Source organism: Colobus angolensis, unplaced genomic scaffold (assembly GCF_000951035.1).
Source record: "Colobus angolensis palliatus isolate OR3802 unplaced genomic scaffold, Cang.pa_1.0 Scaffold247, whole genome shotgun sequence".
Taxonomy (NCBI): Eukaryota; Metazoa; Chordata; class Mammalia; order Primates; family Cercopithecidae; genus Colobus; species Colobus angolensis.
The window spans coordinates 709,627-732,137 of NW_012115677.1; the positions used below are offsets into that span (position 1 = coordinate 709,627).

Genomic DNA, 22,511 nt, shown 5'->3' on the forward strand with positions numbered 1-22,511 from the left:
ATATATATAATGTATAAATATATATATTTGAAAGACAGTCTCACTTTGTCACCCAGGCTGGAGTACAGTGGCTCCATTTCAGCTCACTGCAGCCTTGATCTCCCAGGTTCAGACGATCCTCCTGCCTCAGCCTCCCAAGTAGCTGATACTACACGCACCTGCCCACCATGCCTGGCTAAGTTTTGTATTTTTAGTAGAGACAGGGTTTCGTTGTGTTGCCCAGGCTGGTTTTGAACTCCTGAACTCAAGTGATCTGCCCATCTCGGCCTCTCAAAGTGCTAGGATTATAGGCATGAGCCACCACACTGGCCACATATGTATATTTTGAATATATCTTCGTCTGTGTCACATATGCTGGGGTTATTACCTAGGGATACCCACCACTGGAACAAGGTAGCAGATTCTTGCAAGTGGAACCCAGCAATAGGGTTTAAAGTTTGTAGCTGCTGAAATCCAACAACTCAAGGTCACTATTTACAGTGTGTTCTATGGCGTTTTGGCCCATGGAGCACTATTAATAATCCTGTGGGATCATTTGCTGATTGCTTCTTCCTTGGCTGTAGCTCTGTTGCCCCCACTGCTGTGAAATTGCTCATTGAGCCACCCCCAGGAGGTGCAGCAGTATATTCTCTCTTTGCATTTAGTTTCTTGGAAGGATACTAAGTGTTCACTTGTCAGTGCTTTTGCCACCTAAGAAATATTTTAAAAGTTTGAAATCCCATATGACATGTGGCATATGTAAGCCATTTCAGCCTTCTTTCTAATAGTAACAAAAATAGAAACAACCTAAATGTTCACCAATACATGAATGGCTAAATAAACTATAGTTACCCACTTTGTGGAATGCCATTTAGGTATGAAAGTGATATGGATGAACTTTAAGCAGTATTACTGAATGGAAAAAATAAGTACCAGGATATTTATGTGGTGTATAATCCCATTTCTATGCTTTCAACTATATTATAAAAATTAATTATAAAAATTAAGGCCAGGAGCAGTGGCTCATACCTGTAATCCCAGCACTTTGGGAGGCCAAGACAGATCACCTGAGGTTAGGAGTTCAAGACCAGCCTGGCCAACGTGGTGAAACACTGTCTCTACAAAAATACAAAAATTAGCTGGGCATGATGGCAGGTGTCTATAATCCCAGCTACTTGGGAGGCTGAGACGGGAGAATCACTTGAACCTGAGAGGTAGAGGTTGCAGTGAGCCAAGATCACTCCATTGCACTCCAGCCTGGGCAAGTCAACAAGACTCTGTCTCAAAAAAAAAAAAATTAATATATCACCCAATTTATATTGTAACATATACTTACAACACAGAAAAACTGTGTGTGTGTGTGTATATATATATATATATATAAATATATAAAATATTTATAGCAGATACTACAAATGCATGTAATAAAAGGTCTAAAAGAATACAACCCATACTGATAATGGGGAGGAGACTGGTATTAGGAATTATAATGAGGAGGAATTTTGCTTTTTATTCTCTACATTCCAGTATTGGGGATTTTTTTTTTTTGATGTAGTTTCACTCTGTCGCCAGGCTGGAGTAGAGTGGCGCCATCTTGGCTCACGGCAACCTCCACCTCCCAGGTTCCAGCGATTCTTCTGCCTCAGCCTCCCGAATAGATGGGATTACAGGCTCAGGCCACCACACCTGGCTAATTTTTGTATTTTTCTTTGTTTTTTTTTTTTTTTTTTTAGTATGAATGGGGTTTCACTATGTTGGCCAGGCTGGTCTCGAGCTCCTGACCTCAAGTGATCTGCCTGCCTTGGCCTCCCAAAGTGCTGGGATTACAGGGGTGAGCCCCCACACCTGGCCAGGGAATGTTTTTTACACTGAGATGAATCACGTATTACAGTTAAATGTAAATTTTTTTAAATAATTGATTTTGAACAGGTAAGATGTGACTTAGGGAGAAAAGCAACTTTAGGAACAGTTGGGGCAAGATACTGAGAGAGACACAGACACATGACTAACTATTCAGCTTTATTAATGAGGTCTACCAATTGTAATCAGAATGGCAGCTCTGTTGCTGTAGTTAATACTATCAGGAGAGTTAATTACACTCAAATGTCTTGCTTTTTTGCTTTTATGAGTAAGTAAATAGAATGTCTTTTTAAGACATTCCTAAGTGTGTAACTGGATGTTAACAGTTGTTTCTTATCTATTATACTTCGTTCTTTCTATCTTCCTCTGTTATTCCCCTTCTCCTCCAACACCCTCCTCCCCTAGTCAGCTGATTTATGTCCCCTCCGTGAACAGAGGTCCTGCTTTAAAATTCACAACTTTCAGGAAGCCTTTCTTAATTAACTCTGCCTCACTGAGAAATTTTTTACTCAGCATCTCCTTGGTGAGTGTGCTTTAATGTTTGAGGGCTTCATTTTGCACCTTCTTGAGGCATTGCTTGCTAATTGGTTTTCTGTCATTTTGGTTTTCTTTTTTTTTTTTGCATATATGTTCTCTTAATTCATCTTCCAAACTAATGGACTCTTCATGAGATAAAATATGGGAAAGAGAGGGGCATATGGGCGTTGGAGACAGAAATACCTGAATTTAAAACCTGGTTCTTCCAATTTTTGCTGAATGTTCTTGAGAAAGTTTCTTCTTTTAAGTTGCATTTTCTTCACTTGTGAAACTAGAATAATTCCTATTTATAGGGTTGTTGCAACGTTTAGTTGACCTATATGTGAGGCACTTGGCATGAAGCTTTGTGGTATTAAGCACTCAACATATGATGGCTATTGGTATTCATCTCCTTCTGTCTCTGACCCACTATGTATGTGTGTATAATGGTCGTGACATCAGCTATTGTCTACAGTGAGGTTTAAATTATGATTTTTTGCTCATTTTAGTTATATATATATTCAGGGACCTGGAGACATTTGGGCTTCAAAAGCAGAGGAATGAGGCTTATATTGTCAAATCCAAATCAAGTCAATATTCCTTTATTCTTCAAATCTGCTTGCTGTGAATAATTTAGTTGGAATTTGCTTATATCCGAAAGAGCTGTTCCGTATTTGTCTAATTTTATGCTACTTTGAAAACCAAGTCATATTTTGTCTTATCACCATTTCTTGGCCTACATACAACATGTATATGTTTGTATGCATTCATTCAAAAAATTTACTGAGTAGGTCTGTGCTGGGCACTATAGATACACAAGAAACATGAGTAGGAGCTTGCCAGGTGGACAAATTAGGGAGAGCATTCTAAACTGGAGGTACATCATGTGCAGTCCCTGAGGCATGAAAGAATAGGACCTGTTTTGGAGCCACAAGTACTGTGCAGCACAGTGCTTGGCATCTGGCGAGCAAGTGGTTTAAGATGAAATCAAATAGACAGGTAGGTGATAGGAAAGACCATTTGTATATATCATGCAAAGGGGTTAACATTTTATCATTCTGGCAGTGTGCATCTGCTGAAGAATTTTGCGCAAGGAAATAACGAGGTCATATTTGTATGTTATAAAGAAATTCTAGCTACCAAGTACAAGATGGATTAGAGGGGTGTGAGGTAGAGGGAAGGAGAAAAACAAGGAGGCCACTGGAGTAGTATGGGTATGAAATGATGAGTGACTGGACTAGGATGTGAAAGAGGGGACAGGTTATGAGTAAGGGATTTAGGAAGTAGAACTGAGAAGACTTGACATTTGATTGGTATATTAGTTTTCTATTACCATCATAACAAATCACCACAAACTTAGAGGCTGAAAACAACACAAATTTATTATCTTATGGTTCTTTAAGTTAGAAGTCTGCCGTAGGTCTCAGTGGGCTAACATCAAGGTGTCAGTAGGGCTGTACTTCTTTCTTAAGCATTAGGGGAAATTTATTTTCTGGCTCATTAAGGTTATTAGCAGAGTTCATTTCCTTGCTTCTATAGAATTGAGGTTCTCATTTCTTTGCTAGGTATCAGCTGAGGCCCATTTCCATCTTCCAGATGCTGCCTGCATTTCTTGGCTCATGGCCACTTACTCCATTTTCAAAGGCAGCAATGACGAGTTAAGTCCCTTTCATACGTTGAATCTCTCCTGACTCTTCTTTTTTCTTTCTGCCTCCCTCTTCCACTTTAAAAGACTCATGTGATTAAGTTGGGCCCATTCAGGTAATTCAAGACAACCTCCCGTCTCCAGGACCTTTACCTTCATTACATAAAGTCTCTTTGCCATATAAAGTAGAATATTAATAGGTTCTGAGGATTGGAATGTGGACATCTTTGAGGGAGCCATTATTCTGTATGCTCTAATTGGATATGGGAGAATGTAGAATCCAGGTTTCTGACTTCAACAACCAGGTGGAATGCAGCCTTAAGAAAGGAAGATGTTGTGGCCGGGCACAGTGTCTCACGCCTGTAATCCCAGCACTTTGGGAGGCCGAGGTGAGTGGATCACCTGAGGTCAGGAGGTTCGAGAGCAGCCTGACCAACATAGAGAAATCCTGTCTCTACTAAAAATACACATTAGCCGGGCATGGTGGCACATGCCTGTAATCCCAGCTACTAGGGAGGCTGAGGCAGGAGAATCGCTTGAACCTGGGAGGCGGAGGTTGTGGTGGGCTGAGATCGTGCCATTGCACTCCAGCCTGGGCAACAAGAGTGAAACTCCGTCTCAAAGAAAAAAAAAAAAAGGAAGATATTTGGTTTTGAACATGTTGACCTTAAGATGTCTCTGGGAAATTAAAATGCAACCATCTAGTAAGTAGTAAGATGTACCAGCTAAAAGACAAGAAATCAAGGCATGTTAGGAAGCTGTCAACATACAGTAAGCCCTCAGTGAATGTATGGAATGGGAAGAGCATAGGGAGAAGAACAGGATTCTGGGATCGATAATGTTCTAACTGCAAAAGAGGGAGAAACAGTAACAAATGAAACAAGAATACCCTGCATGGTTTCCCTTCACTGGTGTTCTTTCTGGGTTGTGAGAGAATTAGAATTTATATTGCCAGTCCAAACAAAGTACTGCAAAGTCTTCAAATTCATTTGGTTTTCATTATGTACAGATAATAATCTTTCACAAGATCTTGCTTTACTGAACCAAAGCAGGATGAACTCCAGGAAAGGCAGGACATTTACAGGATCAAATGAAGTTCTCTTAACCAACTTTCTATGATGCTGGGCTCCAAAGAAGATGTTTCCTTGTGTGATGGTTATGTGAAGCCATAGAGGGTTGCTGGTGACCTGGGTGAGTGGTGGTTTGCTGCCATTCTCCTCAGGCCAATAACTAAACAATACCCCCTGTGCATATTTCCTGTGGAGAAAGAGACTGAAAACAGGAAGGTACATTGTTCTCTATATTAAAGTGGATGTTCACCATCTATTTCTCATTGGACCCTTGCCAGGTCACTCTCTGCTTATGGAAGAGAGATGCCCCTTCCCTGCTGGGCTGGCCAGTGTTGAGCCTACTAGTGTCACTTCAGTCAAATCTGTTCAATCTGTCTACAAATGACTTAGTCACGGTGAACTGCTTTGGAGGTGAATTAAGTCTATTAGACAGTAGATTGCTTAAGCAGCTCTTCTCTGTGGGACTGACCTCAGTGAGAATAGAATGATCAGGAAACCTGAGAAGATCAAGGGAAGTACAAATCCTGGAAAGTGCTGTAGAGATGATCTAGGATAACCGACTCACTGAAAGATATAGCACCAAAGCTGCCCACAGAGGTGAGCTGGCAGGGCATGTGGAAGTAAAACCTCAGATAGCCACAGGCAGTAAGAACTGCTGAGCCAAACTAGGATTGAAGCTGAAGTTATGTGATGGTACTAGGGAAAGATGAAGGCCTATGTTGTTGAATGGAGTGAATGAGATAAAGAGGCAGCCTCCTCCTTTGTCTCTGATCCAGGAGAAGGGGGAAAAAAAATTAACTGCGATTCTTTCTGGGTCATACACAGATAATTTACTGGTTTTTGAATTATAAGATGTGAAGGGTAACTAAATTCATATGCAGAACAGATAAATTATCTCCTTCCTCTAATCATTCTTCCCCCTCACTTTATCCTTCCCTGCTGCTCTCTCTTCAGATCAAAAGATCATATATAGTCTAGCCTCAAAGTTACTTTTTTTTGGACTTACTATGCTTTTTTATGTCCCTATGTCTTGGCACATGTTGTTTTCTGAGCCTAAAATAGCTCCTTTATCTTGAAAAATGCACTCTAATTTTCAGGAGCCAGCTCAAGTTTATCTTCTTTATAAAGTCTTTTGGGACTCCCTAGATGGAGTAAGCAGCACCTTAATTATTCTGCCCACACACCATGCTTGTGCTTCTGGTATGTCACTTACCATATTATGTTCTCATCATATGGTAGGAAAATACTCAAAAAGGTTATCTCACTGAGGATTAGACTCAGCTGCATGTACTAGTGGCTTGAAGAAAACGGAAGACTATTTCTCTCTTATAAAGGAAGATTAGGGGGAAGCAGAGTAGAGCTGGTATGGCAGCTTTGCACTGTCATCATGAATCCAGTTTTCTATCTGTTTGCTTTGTCATACTCAGCTCATAGCTTTCATTTTCAAGTTCATCTGATGTCCTCAATGGCTGAGGCCATCATACCCATGCTCTAAAAGAAAGAAGGGGAAGGGGAAGAATGTCATGTCTCCCCTCTTTTAAGGAGACTTTCTGGAAATACCATATAATAATTCTATTTATAAATCATTGACTAGAACTCGGTCACAGAACCACATCTAGCCGTAAGGAACTCAAGAAATTGTGATCTTTATTATGGCAGCAGTATGCTGAATTAAAAGTTGCACCATAAGAAATGAGAAGATGATGTCGAGGAACAGCTTGTGGTCACATTATCTGATATATATTTATTTCTGGTAATTCCTGCTGCTTCCCATTCCTCTGCCTATTGAATCTGAGCAATCCATGGCTTTAGGAAGCAGTTGGAATCCAGGTAAAAACAAGGATCACATGTGATGGCTTTAAAATTTACAGCCATAATTCAGGTGTGCAGAACTGTCACTTTCTTCATTTTCTGAACTTGAGTTGCCCACAAGCCCCTATTTCCATGTATTGCTAGAAAAAAGTCTCATCAATTAAAGGTAATGTAGTCACTTCTGTTTTAAAATCAGATCTCTTTGGGGTATTCAATCAAATTCAGGGCCCTTCCCCCATCCCCCACCCCCTTTTTTTTTTTGCCATCTCACCAGGAGGTGGTCTGGTTATCTAATGTTCTTTCTGCCATTCTCTCATTCTCTTGGACCTCCAATTATTAGGTATGGTATATGTCTGTCTCCTTCTCTACCCAGGAACTTCACAGAGTCTGGGGCATTGTTTTGACTGACTTTCTCCAGTGCTTGTTGCAGAAGTTGATACATAGGAAATAGTTAAAAATGTGACTATGAATTTATGAGTATACTTTAAATGCATCACATAATTAATTCAAATGGTACCATAATGATCTGAAAATCCTGTACAATTAAAAGTCTATTTCACTGAAGCCCCTGGCACTATGTTTATAGCTTTCTTATAGCACTAATAATCCCCAGTTCTGTTATAGTAGTTTGTGCGCTTGCCTCACCCCTCATTAGTGTGTCTGCTTCTGGAAGAATGTTCCTGATCTTTGTAACTTTCACAGGTCCTGAGAAGGCCAGGGACGTAGTAGGTCTTCAGTCAATGAAAATGAATGACTATAGGAAATAGAGGTTGGCACTTTATAATCCACCACTAAAAAATGACTCTCATGTGAGAACAGATTTTATTAGAGCTATTTAGAATGATATCATAAAAACAAGTTGATATTTTGCCTTTAATGAAACTCTTCTTTTTTAAGAAAAAATTGCTCTTGTTTTTTCAGAAATCCTCCACCGACTTTACTTCATCCAGAAAAATGGTGTGAAGAATTCAACCACTTTATTTCACAGTGAGTATTTCTTCCACTAAAAATTGCATATCTAGCAAGGCCTTGATCAGTGATTGGAGAAATCCAGGCTGTGGAATTTACTTGGCACTAGAGGTTGTTATGCCTGTTAGCACATTATGACTCAGGGTTTGTTTTAGTAAATGATAGAACATCCCTTTGCAAGATGTGAAAGGTAAGGCATTCCATTTGACTCTCAGTTATAATAAGTCCTTCTTATCATATGGATCACATTTATCTGAGAACCTACTTTGTCCTAGGGCAAATATTGACAACTTGTCATGTTTAATGGGAAGAGATGAAACATCTAAAAATCCGATACCCACAATGGGACTAAAGAGAAGGCAGAAGGTAGCAGCCTCCAACAGAGTTTTTGCAGTGTGAAAGCTGGGCTTGCTCTAGGATCTGTGGCTTGGGAACAAGGGTCCAGTTTCCAAGATGACCGAGGGGCAAAGTAGAATCTCAGGCCTGGGGTACCAAGGTAAGGTATCCCAGCCAAGGCTGTGAAGGTATGAGGAACAAAGTGAAGGCCAAGCTGATGGTGTGACATACCTGGTAGGAGCTATGTCACTAGGCAAGAATTACTGGGACTCAGACAGGAGTAGAATCAACAGTGAAACCAACAGTGGCTCAGTGTTGGGGTCATGAGCTTTTGGACCACACCAGTCCTAAATCTGAGAAAGATACTCAGACTACTGGAGGGGGTTACAAGACCCCAAGCTAGGGGCCTGGTGAATTGTGGGGACAGGAATCTAGACCAGGCATTACCAACCGTACCAAGGCACAGGAGCTTGGAAGAAGTACTGTGGGATCTAGCATATCAAACAAGGTGTTCAGAGGTCATGGGAGGAGAAAAGAAGTGACCAAAATGGCTGATAAACAAGAAGCGGGGAAGGGTCAACACAAATTTTTCTAATTTATGCCTCTGTGCAAACTTAGCTTTCACAAAGAAGCCAGGCAATAAAGCAAAGTGGGTCTTTTGATCATCTTCCTTAATAAATCACAATACAGATCAACAATCACTTATCCATAATTCCAAAATCCAAAGAGCTCCAAAAGATAAAAGTTATTTTGTAGTCGAGTCATTTAACAGCAAAACCTAATGTTATGTGAACTGATTTGGTTAACTGTGAGGCTATTTATAGTTGTTATTTATCTTACTTAATGTGAATATTCATGTGTTTGGCGGCAGATATATTTGTTTGATTGTAATGTGTTGCTCCAGATCCTGCTGGGGCTGTTACATAATATACAGTAAATGTACCAGTTTACCTTTCTAAAATTCGATAGAATTCTGAATTCCAAAATACATTTGACTCCATGGGGTTTGTGCAAACAGCTATGAACCTGTATTTCATTTTCATTTTCATTTCAAATACAGTACAGTTGAGGGTCCCTGAATTCGTTTGCTTGTCCCATCCCTCCTGAACTTTTGCCATGTTCCTCAGGAAAGGGGAGTGGAAAGGAACTCAAAGAACCCTACTAAGAAAGATTGTGTTGGAACATGACCATGAAGTTGAAGGCCAGGGGTGGAGGGTATCTCGTTGCCCCTTCAGCCCCACATTGACATTTTTGCCCTGGCTGCAGAATGCACTAGGAGCAGCCACAAGTCAAAGGTGATGGTGTCAGGCCCTGTTGAGAGGAAAAACAGATACTTATAGGAGGAATGATGCTCACATAAGAGCAATGGAAGAGCCACTTCCAGAGGTTTGGGACCTAAAAGACTAGGCAGAGAAAACTAAAGAGCTGAAGACACACTGGTAGCTTGGGGCCACATTTTGGACCACTCCAAGGAAAGAAATCTGGGAGCTAAGGTTCCAATGATTTTGCTGATAAAGGCTGGATCCAAAGATTTTTCCTTTTCATTTCATTGCTGCACAGAGATACCCTTGACTGACCTTGTCTAAGCTGTTGTCCTAGAAAAATCCATTACATATTCACTAACACAGCTTCCCATACCAAACTCTCCTGATGCCTCTGAAAATGTGATTAGACTCACAAAACTTTGGCTTATGTATTCTTTTTCAAGAGTATGTTTGTAATCATAAACTAAGCACAGTATTCCTTGGATGGATTTGAGAATAGAGGTACATAATTGATGACAGGGATTGGACTACACACAATGCAGTTGACTCTTCAACAATGCAGGGGTTAGGGGTGCTGACTACCCCCCACCTTGTGAAGTCAGACATTGCCTATAACTTTTGACTCTCCAAAATCTTAACTACTGATAGCTTACTGTTGACTGGAAGCCGTGCCGATAACATAAACTGTTGATTAATACATATTTTATATGTTATATGTTTTATATACTGTATTCTTACAATAAAGTAAGCTAGAGAAAAGAAAATGTTATTAGGAAAGTCATAAGGAAGAGAAATGCGTTTACTGTTCATTACTTGGAAGTGGATCATCATAAAGGTCTTCGTCCTCATCTTTTTCACATTGAATAGGCTGAGGAGGAGGAAGAAGAGGAGGGGTTGGTTCCGCTGTCTCAGCGTTAGCAGAGGTGGAAGAAAATCCACGTGTAAGTGCATCTGTGCAGTTCAAATCCATGTTGTTCAAGGGTCAACTATGCAGAAATTCCTCCCTAACACTGATGGTTCCTGATGGCAAATCCTATTATACGCCAATTCAGATCTGCTATGTTTTTCCCAATTTTGAGAATTTCAGATGCACTCATTCTGAGTTGCAAAAGGTCCTGAGTACTAGAATGGAGGGCTAAACACAGAAAACAATGCCTTTGAATGTGCAAACAATCAGGAGCAAAGCAAAAAGTATCCTGTTGAAATTGCAGGGGAGGGAGAGTCTGGAAAGTTTATAATGAATCAGGAAGGCAATTAGAAATTAAGTGATTATGTGGTTTATTCCTAGTTTAAGATGGAAATATGTCATCAGTCTTCTTTTTGTTTAATGAGTTGTCTTTACAGTTTTTTATTACTGAAAAATTTTATATAGTAGGTGTTCATAGATTCCTTATTCACCTCAGCCCTCCAATCCTGCTTTCCCATAACATCTTAGGTTCTTCAACCATAAATTCTTCTGCAATATTTTTGGGAATATTTCTCAAAATTGGGGACTGATTATTATATTACATATCTTTAAATAGAAGCCTGCCCACCATTCCCAAATAATATACTTTCTTTTTTTTTTTTTGAGACAGTCTCACTGTGTTGCCCAGCCTGCAGTGCAGTGGCATGATCTTGGCTCACTGCAACCTTGGCCTCCTGGGATCAAGTGATTCTTGTGCCTCAGCTACCCACGTAGCTGGAATTACAGCTGTGTGCCACCAGGACCAGTTAGTTTTTGTATTTTTAGCAGAGACAGGGTTTCGCCATGTTGGCCAGGTTGGTCTCAAACTCCTGACCTCAAGTGATCTGCCCACCTCAGCCTCCCAAAGTGCTGGGATTACAGGTGTGAGCCACTGAGCCCAGCCCCAGATAATATCCTTTCATTTTGTGGGGGAGACTGCTGACACTAGGCTGCCGTTACTCAGCCTATCAAATGCAGTTTGACCAAATGCCATTCATTATATTTATTCAGATCTCTAATTCAATATAAACAATGATACTCACTGGTTTTGAAATGTCTGTTTAAAGAGACAGGCTTAGTTTGTTTTTATACTTATCTTGCTTATATTAGGAGGCAAGGGAAAGAAAGATGGAGGATTAAGACCTTCAGATTATAAGCTTTTCATTATTGGAGAGACTGGGCTGGAGAAGATGATTATCTGGTAATTTTAGGAAAAGTTTCTTTTAACCTGAATTATACAGATAATTGCTTCAGTTCCCTTTGTAGACCAAGCCACAGTAAATCTAACTGTTTCTCTTTAAAGAATAAATAGGACTAAAAGTTCCTTAATGGCTTTAAGACCTTTAATACTTTGTCCTCATGTGACTGCTGAACCATAACAGTCGATTCAGTACTCTAGGTCTTTTTTAGTCCATGCTGGTCACTACCCACCGAAAGATTTCGTATTCACTGCTGCAGGGATCTGAACAAGCTGGTCTGGCTGCAGCCTAGTGATTATAGCTATGTAGACAGGGGACAGGGGTGTTTGTGTGTACACGTGCATATGCGTGTAAGAGGGCCAGGGAGGTAGGAAAGCAGGAGCACTGGGGATGTGGCTTAGTGTGTTTCAGATTTATTTCCAGCCTCCTTAATTTGGAGATAGTAGGAGAGATTTTTTAAAACATCTAAAAGTCTAAAATACTTTTAGTAAACCTGTTTGGGGGGTTTTAAAAGAAGCATCAGCCTGTTTGGTTCTGAACCTTTGGTTGTTAGTGATAATTGATTCATTTATATGTATTAACTATGCATTTATCAAAGCATGATTCCTGACAGCTTAGTTATGATAAATTAAATGCAATGTTCACATAAATTCTGCAGTGCTTTTTATCCATACGCTAGGACCCTGCTTGATGTGTTTTGTCACCTCTATAATGTGTGGTTGGCTTTGTAGAGATTTCATTATCAGCCCTTTCCCCTACGACTAAAGCTATTTGCATAACAAGTTTATCTGGTTCAAGTACCAGCCAGACTTCTGCTTTGTCAGGAGGCTCCATTCAGAAGTAGCCTTTTGATAAGATAAAAATAATTTTCGTTTTGTCAACTTCACCTTGGTCCTAATGGATGCCACTTTTCTTTTTAAGTTCAAACTAATTTCAGGTCTTTGGAACAAACTACAAATATACTTTCCAAGTCATTAATCAGAAGGTATTTGTGAGCTATGCTTTCACATTTTGCCTCTAAAACTTTAGGGGTTTTATTAGGAATTAAATTTAGGACCTCATCATCAATGGCCCTTGAGCCGATTAGTGAGACAATCAAGATGGATTTCTCTTGGTCAAGGGCAGTTCCACCAACAGCATTATGGCTCCTTAGCTTTGGATTTAATAATGACTTGAACTATATGGTCACCTGCACATGAACTGTTCTTGGAGTGGTTCGTTTGGGTGGTATAAGGGAGAAAAAGTAGTATCTTTTCCTCACGTTTTGTGAGGTTAATGGCTGACATTCCTATAACAAAAGACAGATTAACAAGAGAAAAGTGAAACAAATTTATTTAATGTAAATTTTATGTGACACAGGAGCCTTCACTCAAAAACCAAGTGAAAACTACTTTTGTGGTTAGGTTTAATGTATGATGGACAGTTGTATAGACGTATGATTGAACAAAAAAGGGGTATGATCTAATGGTAATCAACTGGGGGAAACTTAGCAAGTGCTCAGATTCTTCTCAGCCTCTCTGTGTAACATTTCTTCCTTCTGATTATAGGGCAGGTCACCCCTCAGATGAGGATCTTCAAGAGAGAGGGGCTGGGAGAAGGTCAGAGGGACCTTTCTGTTTTTGTGGTTTTCTTAATTGTCTTCTGCTTAAAATACTCAGTATGCTGAGGGGCCTTATTTTGGGGTAGCGTTTCCTGAACTGCATCAGCATCTAGCATACTGGAGTGTCTATTTCTCATTTCCCAGAGTGAGCATTGTGGCTGAGCCCTGCCATTTAGTCACAAATGTTGAAGCAGCCTTTCCTATCCCTCTAAATGACATTCAAATGGGTATAAGCAGTTGCACTGAATGTTAACAAGGTAAGATCACTCTGAGCCATAAAACTATGAAGACTAATGGTCATTTGCATATGTTTATTCTTTAAAAATTGAAACTCAGATCTGGAACATTTGCTTTCACTGTAGGCATGAATGCTGATAAAGCTAACCATTTTGGGGTGGTTGTTTGCTTGACATTGATTGTATTTCCCTAAAGGTAACAATTCTCAGCTCTTAGCCTTCCTCCATTTTGTGTTTCAAGGCTGCTTAATTCCGCATGGCTTTATAGTGTCAATGAACAACACACTTGCAATGATAAGTATCGTAACTCAGTGATTAAGTTCCACAGACATTCGTGGCTATTTAAGTCTTGTTGGATTCTCAGGAGGCCATGCGAAGGGTTAATACTTCCTAGAGTAGAAGGATACAATAACCTTTATTTACATTACTTCACAAATTCGTAATTTTAATTAAAATGAGCAGTGGTATCTCTAGTGACAGACTCTCTCCATTTTAGATTTATTTAGCCAATCATTAGCTATTATGATTTCTTGAATTAATTAGCATCTCTTGAGCTACAGGGAATTAATGAATTAATAAAAACTCATGGAGAAGCTCAAAATTAACACAAAAAGTAAGTTAACCCCCCCAAAATTATCCACTCCTCACTTAACATATATTGATCAATATACTTATAAATGCAACTCAAATCCTTTCTTATTTTGAAATATTGGGATTTTGTTTTTCATGAGAAGAACAAATAAAGCTATGTGTGAATTTCAAGGTTATATCTCCCTGAAGAACATCTGATTTAGATTACCTAATGGATCATCTAAAGACACCAAGGGCCTGATTTGATCTCACTTATATCCTACTTATAGAGTCAGCTGATAAAATCTGATTTTCTCATAGTGTCAACCAGGAAGCAGTTCAGTGTGACTTGAAGTTTGAAACATGGTACCCACATATACCTGGAATATTCTAGGAATATACCCTATCTTCTTAGAAACCATGGCAACGTGAGATAAATGAAGGTTTAGCCTCATACAAAATAAGAAAAAGGCATAGTAACGTGGGTAATCTAGACTGTTGTCAACATATCCTGTTTATTTCCTGACAGATGCTGGGTTTAGATCTTGTGAGAAACCAGATCTATAGCATATGCCATAGATTTTATGTTAGTGCTTGTGGCACATCACGTTAGCTGACTTTTGTAGCTGCTGTGGATTCATTAAATTATGTCTGTACCATTTTCTCCATACTGGCTTTTCTTTCTTCTTTTAAAAAAATTACACTTGATTTTCATACTGTAAATCGAAAAGACTCTATAATTGAAATAATAGAAAGTGAGGGTGAGCGCTGCATTGTCTGTGTGTGCTTGTGCCTGGTGGTGGTGGCTCACACATTCGCCTTTCCCCAGAGTGCCACCTGGATCATCACCAGGAAGAGGCAGCTGTGGAAGAGCAGTGCTATAGCATGTGTATCCAGCTGTGTCACCTACTGGCTGTGTAATCTTGGAAAAGATATTTAACCTGTCTGACTGCAGGTCCTCAGTTGTCAAATTGGGGCTGAGAGTAGTATCACTGCGAGGATTAAATTACATAATGTGTATGTAGTACTTGACAAATAATAATAATTAACATACGTAACTCTTTTTGTTTGTTTGTTTGTTTTTGAGATGGGGTCATGCTCTGTTGCCAGGATGGAGTGCAGTGGCACAGTCTCGGCTCACTGCAACCTCCTGGGTTCAAGCGATTCTCCTGCCTCAGCCTCCCAAGTAGCTGGGATTACAAGCACGTGCCACCATGCCTGGCTAATTTTTGTATTTTTAGTAGAGATGGGGTTTCACCACGTTGGCCAGACTGGTCTTGAACTCCTGACCTCGTGATCCACCTGCCTTGGCCTCCCAAAGTGCTGGGATTACAGGCGTGAGCCACCGCACCGGGTCTATATGTAACTCTTAGGCTAGGCACTGTTCTGTACGTGTTGTATAATTAATCTTCTTAATTCTATGAAGTAGTTCTAATATTATCCTTATTTTATGCAAATTAAGGTAAAAAGAGGCCAAGAGTCCCAAGACCACAGCTAGCAAGTGGTGGAGCTGGGATTTGAACCCCAGAAAATTTGTTCCAGATTTCACACTCAACCAGCAGTAGAGATTATTTTTATTACCCTTTGCATTTGGTCTGTGCTGCTATTCTGAAACTGTGTTTTGAAAGTGGCAATGACTTTCTCTTCTTTGACACCAATGTGCTGTTTCAATCCGTTGTCCACTATCTCTTTATTTAGACTTCAGCTTACTTACTTCCACAGTTCAGGCCTCTAACACACACACACACCCCAACACACACACCCACACACTCCTCCACCCCTTCTTAATGGCAACAGCTCCCTCAACCTGAGAGAACTGGCTGCAACAGGAGTCAAGACAGAATCAAGCCAGATGTGGTGGCTTACAACTGAAATCCTAGTACTTTGTGGGGCTGAGATGAGAGGATCACTTGAGACCAGGAGTTTGAGCCTGAGCAACAAAGTGAGACCCTGTCTCCACAAAAAATTTAAAAATTAGCCAGGTGTGGTGGTGTGTGCCTATATAGTCCCAGCTACCAAGGAGATTGAAGCGGGAGGATCCCCTGAGCCACAGGAGTTTGAGGTTATGGTGAGTGAATTGTGCCATTGCACTCTAGCCTAAATGATGAAGAGAGACTTTGTTTCCAAAAAAAAAAAAAAAAAGATATTCGACGCAGGCTCACCTTCACTTCTTTGCTCTGCAACAACCCTACGTTCCCCACCTGGCCCGGGGAATACCTTCTCCAACTTGAGTATCTCTCTCTGCTGTCAGCCAGCCACAGTCTTCTCCATGGGGAAGGAACAGTGGGAAGGAAAATGGATGCCTGGACTCTGGGAGGCAGAATCCATAGTGCTTGGCAACTAAGTATAGGAGGAGACAGGTACCACAGAGAGGGAAGAGTTAAACAGGACTCCAGTGTTTTCAGAATGGAAACAGGGCTTTTTTGAAAATACATGTTGGAGAGATTAAGAGCACAGGATCTAAAGTCAAATTGTATTCTAGCACTGCCTATTAGATTTTTGGCCTTGAACAAGTCACTTAACTTTTCTGAGCCTCAACTTCCTCATCTGCAAAATGAGAGTAATAATACTTCTATAATAATAACAGTTGGCATTAAGATCAAGTCCGTATGTGATAGAAAACCCAAAAAACAGTGGCTTTGAAAAATTAGGCTTTTATTTTTCCCTCACATGAAATCAGCTGGGAGTTAGGCCACATATGTACTGCTGGTGTGGCAGGGCCACATGGCAGCCACCGGGGCTCCTGGCCTCAAGCTGCCCCACTAAATATGATTTCCATTCCTGTGGAACCTCATAGGCCAAGATGGCTGCTGGAGCTCTGACATTCACATACGTATTTTAGCTAGAAAGAGAGAAAAATGCAAGTCTCCTTACCTTAAGACTCTCTGGGCTGGGTGTGGTGGCTCACGCCTGTAATCTTAGCACTTTGGGAGACCAAGGCGGGCGGATCACAAGGTCAGGGGTTCAAGACCAGCCTGGCCAACATGTGAAACCACGTCTCTACTAAAAATACAAAAAATAGCCAGGTGTGGTGGTGGGCACCTGTAATCCCAGCTACTCGGGAAGCTGAGGCAGGAGAATTGCTTGAATCCGGGAGGCGGAGGTTGCAGTGAGCCGAGATCGCACCACTGCACTCTAGCCTGGGTGGCAGAGAAAGACTCCATCTCAGGGGCAGTGGTGGGGAGGCTCTCTGGCAGTTTCACACAATATATCATTAGCTACAACTTTATCATATGGCCACACCTAGCTGCAAAGGAAGCTAAGAAATACAGTTCTTGGACTGGACAGCAGTGGACCCAGGTCACTACTGGGGCTCTATCCCAAAGTAAAGGGGAGAGTGTGTGGACAGGAAGCAGTCTGCATCATGCTACTTTATAGGGTGACTGAGAATTAAGTGAGATACAGAGTGAAAGCTCAGCAAATACTAGTGATGAGCATATTATTATCAAATGAATAGTATCAAATGACAGTGATGAATACTATAACTCATAATAGTAATGCTATCCAAAGAAATGTACGAGTCAGGGAGGGAAACTATAGGGCCCAGAGGGGGATGAATCACGACAGAGAGGATCTTGAGGAGTAGCCGTCAGGGTCCCACTGAACCCCAGGGCTGATGTGTGGCCTGTGGGGAGGGATAAGGAAAGTAAGGACAAGGTGGGAGCAGTAGGGTGGCCGTGTTGACACCTTTCCAGGTCTTCTCCTAAGAGCTGTGATGTCTTTCTGGTTCAGTGCAAAGCCCCCAGCTTCCTGCCTGCTCTTCCATTCTCTGCTGCTTCTGTTATGGTTCTTCCACAGGCTCTGGTGCAGAAGGAAATCTGGCTCTGGGTCAGTTAGAATTTTAATTAAAAATGGAAATGCAGGCTCATGTCACCAGTACTACATTCTTTCAGCCCAGTGATGATTTCTGGCAGGAATAAAAATAACAGACATAGCCCTTTGGCACTAATGAAGAAAGGGGTGTATGTGTGGGTATGTTTTAATGAATTAAAAATTTATAACAAAATTTAGATACACGAAGTCATCATAGATTCTCTTGGTCTTATGTGCTTTTGGGCATATGTGCGGCTTCCACTGCCTTCTTAGTATTTTAATTCAGAACTTTCTAGGGTCATCAAATGCATAATATTTAGCTGTCATACCAGGTTAGTGAATGGAGGGGGAAATCTCATGATTTATTTTTAGTGTGAAGGGCTATTTAATGATTTTTTTGAAAGAATAATTTTATTTAAAAGCCCATATTTTAGTGAATAATGAGAATTTTTGCCTTTAAAAGATGCTCAAAGGTGGAACCCTGAGGCTCAAGCAGTGCTTCATACACATGTACAGAAAGCCTGGCTTCAATATCCCATGTCATGGATCGAATTGTGTCCCCTCAAAATTTCTATGTTGAGGTTCTAATCCTCAGTATCTCAAATGGTGCCATTACAGATGTAACTAGTTAAGATGAGGTCATACTGGAGTAGGATAGGCCCCACTCTAGTATGACTGGCGTGTTTTAAAATGGGGTAGGCCGGGCGCGGTTGCTCAAGCCTGTAATCCCAGCACTTTGGGAGGCCGAGACGGGTGGATCACGAGGTCACGAGATCGAGACCATCCTGGCTAACACAGTGAAACCCCGTCTCTACTAAAAAATACAAAAAAACTAGCCGGGCGAGGTGGCGGGCGCCTGTAATCCCAGCTACTCGGGAGGCTGAGGCAGGAGAATGGCATAAACCCGGGAGGCGGAGCTTGCAGTGAGCTGAGATCCGGCCACTGCACTCCAGCCCGGGCGACAGAGCGAGACTCCGTCTCAAAAAATAAATAAATAAATAAATAAAATGGGGCAATGTGTACACAGACACACAGATAAGATATGTGAAGACTGGAGTTATGCTGTCTTAGGCCAAGAACTACCAGCAACTAGGAGAGAGACCCAGAACAGATTCTTCCCTAGTACTTGCAGAGGGAGAAGAGCCCTGCCGACATCTTGATCTTGGAATTCTATCCCTCAGACTGGAGACAACCAATGTCTGTTGTTTAAGTCCCTCGGTTTGTGATATTTTATTACAGCAGCCCTAGGAAATTAATACACTCCATGACTGGGTAGTTACAGGACCTTAAGGCATTTGATCTTCCAAGACTTTGTTTCCTAAGCTGTGGGATAGTAATATCCACCCATCTACCAGTGAGGATCACGTGTACCCTTGAATATTGTAGAGCAAGCTTGTCCAATTCTCAGCCCACGGTCCTCATGCGGCCCAGGATGGCTTTGAATGTGGCCCAACAGAAATGTGTAAACTTTCTTAAAACATTATGAGATTTTGTTTTGTGATTTTTTTTTAAGCTCATTAGCTATTGTTAGTGTTCGTGTATTTTATGTGTGGTAGAAGACAATTATTCTTCTAGTATGGTCCAGGGAAGGCAAAAGATTGGACACCCCTATTGTACAGCATCACTACAATGTCAAGTATTAATATGAAACCATAAAACCATAGTGTATTTGCTTCCCTCTCTACCTTCCTTTTTCTCTCTTTCATGTTATTTTTTGTTTAAATATGTATCATAAGGGTTATGTTAAATTCCTCCTCCTGAACCAACTGCACAGTAGTAAAAGTGGGAAATTTCTGTAATCGTCAATGATTTGCTGGCCTTCACAGAGGACTTCAGGAACTAAATATGTACTGTACATTAAGATTTCTTGGTAACAAGTATCTCTCCATAAGGAACAAATTATAGAATGAGATGGCCAATTAGTGTCATCTTGCATCCCAGCACTGACCAACTGATCGCCTCCCTGCAATGCTGTGTTAAGGAGGATTCTGACACTGCATCTAGGATGGAGCATCATAATCACTTAGTGATATTTGCTATGGGTCTGAACTGGAGTAGTTGTAGCTCATACCTTTGTGGACCTACACTTTACATTTCTTTTTAATGATGACTAAGTTCTTTGTTATGTGAAATGTTTATTTATGGCAAAATTCATTTAGCCAAAGAAAGCAAATTGGCATACGTTCAATTAAATCAGCTGTAGCCTAAAAATACCTGAGAGCTAAAATAAAAGTAGTTGAATAAATTTGGAGTTGTCTGTGTGAGGAGTACAGATAATAATATTAACAGTAAGATTTGTTTAAAGCTTACTGTCAGATGTTGTACATTTGACATGGTGAAATGTTCTTTACTTGCATGATTTCAATGAATCCTCACTGCTGCCATATGAAGTAGGTTACTACTCACATGGGAAGCTGAGCCTCTTATAAATCAAGTGATGGGGGGCGGGCGTGGTGGCTCAAGCCTGTAATCCCAGCACTTTGGGAGGCTGAGGCAGGTGAATCACTTGAGGTCAGGAGTTCCAGACCAGCCTGGCCAACACAGTGAAACCCTATCTCTACTGAAAATACAAAACTTAGCCAGATGTGGTGTCATGTGCCTGTAATTCTAGCAACTTGGGAGGCTGAGGCATGAGAATCGCTTGAACCCGGGAGGTGGAGGTTCCACTGCATTCCAGCCTGGGTGATGGAGTGAGACTGTCTTGAAAAAGAAAAAGAAAAAGGAAATAAATCAAGTGATGGGTTTTAGGCCTCACAGCTGGCAGAGCTATCATTTAACACCAGGTTTGTGACATATTTCAATATCTGCTCTGACGCTCATGATGCTAGAGTGTGCATGCATGAATATGTGTGTTTGAGGTGAAATTCACATAAAATATTAACTGTCTTAAAGTGGACAATTCAGTGGTATTTAGTACATTCACAATGTGTGCAACCACCACTTTGATCTACTTCCAGAATGTTTTCATCACGCCACAAACAAACTCCACATCCATTAAACGGCTATTCCTCATTTCCTTCTCCCCTCCAGCCCCTGACAAACAGCAATCTGCTAGATTTACCTATTTTGGATATTTCATATAAATGGAATCATACAGTAGGTGACTCCCTTTTCTTAGTATAATGTTTTTGGCCGGGTGCAGTGGTGCACACCTAGCACTTTGGGAGGCCAAGGTGGGTGGATCATTTGAGCCCCAGAGTCTGAGACCAGCCTGGGCAACATAGCACAACACTCTCTCTGTGAAAACATTAAAATAAAGCAAAATATAATGTGTTTGAAGTTCATCCATGTATCAGTATCATGTATCATTATTTCGTTCCCCTTTATGGCTAGATAATATTGTGGTGGTGGTGGTGTTTTGAGACAGAGTCTCGTATTGTTGTTGTTGTTTTGACACAGAGTCTCGCTCTGCCGCCCAGGCCGGAGTGCAATGGCGCAATCTCGGCTCACTGCAACCTCCGCCTCCCAGGTTCAAGCAATTCTCCTGCCTCAGCCTCCTGAGTAGCTGGGATTACAGGTGCCTGCTACTACACCCGGCTATTTTTTGTATGTTTAGTAGAGATGAGATTTCACCACGTTGGCCAGACTGGTCTCGAACTGCTGACCTCAGGTGATCCTCCCACCTCGGCCTCCCAAAGTGCTGGGATTATGTGAGCCACCATACCCAGCCCATATTGTGTATATTTTGAGGCAGAATATCAGCATCCTATGTACCTCCTTCACCTGGAAATATGAAGAAAACCCAAGTCTGGCTACTCAGACACCTCCTCCATTTCCCCCTGTCATTCTCACATGATGCCATGGATGACCAGACTGCTAAAATATCAGGTGCTCTCCCTCTCCCTGAACATGGAGTATTTGGACGTGGTCTTCTGCCCGCTTGATGCATGAGGCCAAAGCACCCACAGGCTCTAGATGTAGGAGAGCTGGCTATAGCTTAGCATATGTGCTTTCCCTAATCCACTTCTAGTAGTAGTTTTGTTATCTGGCTTTTTCTGGCTACCCAGAACATTCCATCTTATAGGGGCTGCGTGTTTCTGGGTGATGATTCAGATCTCTGCTTCAACTAGAGCAGCAGCTTTCATAATACTCTCCCTGGATCTCACCACAATTTATCCTGCACAAAACAGTCAATGTGATCTTTCTGAATCCCTAAACTGATCAAGTCATGCCCTACTCATAATTATTCTGTGGCTTCCCAGTGCTTATAGGGTGCACTAAAACTCTTTAACACACAAGGTCATAAAGGATCTGCCCCTTTCTATGCAATATCATTCTCTCCTCCAAACTCCCTGCACATTCTAGAAAAATTGAACAAGCGACGCTTCCCCTGACTGCCCCAGGAGGACTCAGAGGCCCCTTCCTTCACGCTTTTATGTCAGCGTTGTGCCTTTTACAGAACTTTATAATAATGAGGGGAGAGGGAGCATGTCAAGCCATACTGGAATTTTTTGTTTCCATGTCTGTCTCCCCACTCAAACTGTAGATTCCTTGAGAGCAGAGAATGTATCTTTACTGCTTCATATCCCCAATACCTAGCACAGTTCCTAGAACATGGCAGGAACTCAGTAAATATCCGTTCCTTCTGAAGAACCATGAATTCTTTTATTTTATTTTATTTTATTTTATTATACTTTAAGTTCTAGGGTACATGTGCATAACGTGCAGGTTTGTTACATATGTATACTTGTGCCA

At 41.1% G+C, this 22,511-nt stretch overlaps 1 protein-coding gene across 5 annotated transcripts in view; it reads left to right on the forward strand.

The window, feature by feature from the left end:
• The window catches only part of MYO3B (myosin IIIB), a 501,265-nt gene that overhangs the window by 154,301 nt on the left and 324,453 nt on the right, over nt 1-22,511 (forward strand). For all 5 annotated transcript variants that reach the window (XR_001002191.1, XR_001002189.1, XR_001002190.1 and 2 more), the window contains exon 8: nt 7,804-7,869. Coding sequence is in view for 2 of the 5 variants with exons in the window: in XM_011945915.1 (XP_011801305.1) it covers nt 7,804-7,869 (66 nt within the window). In the remaining 3 variants the exon portion in view is untranslated. The remainder of the gene's footprint in view (nt 1-7,803; nt 7,870-22,511) is intronic.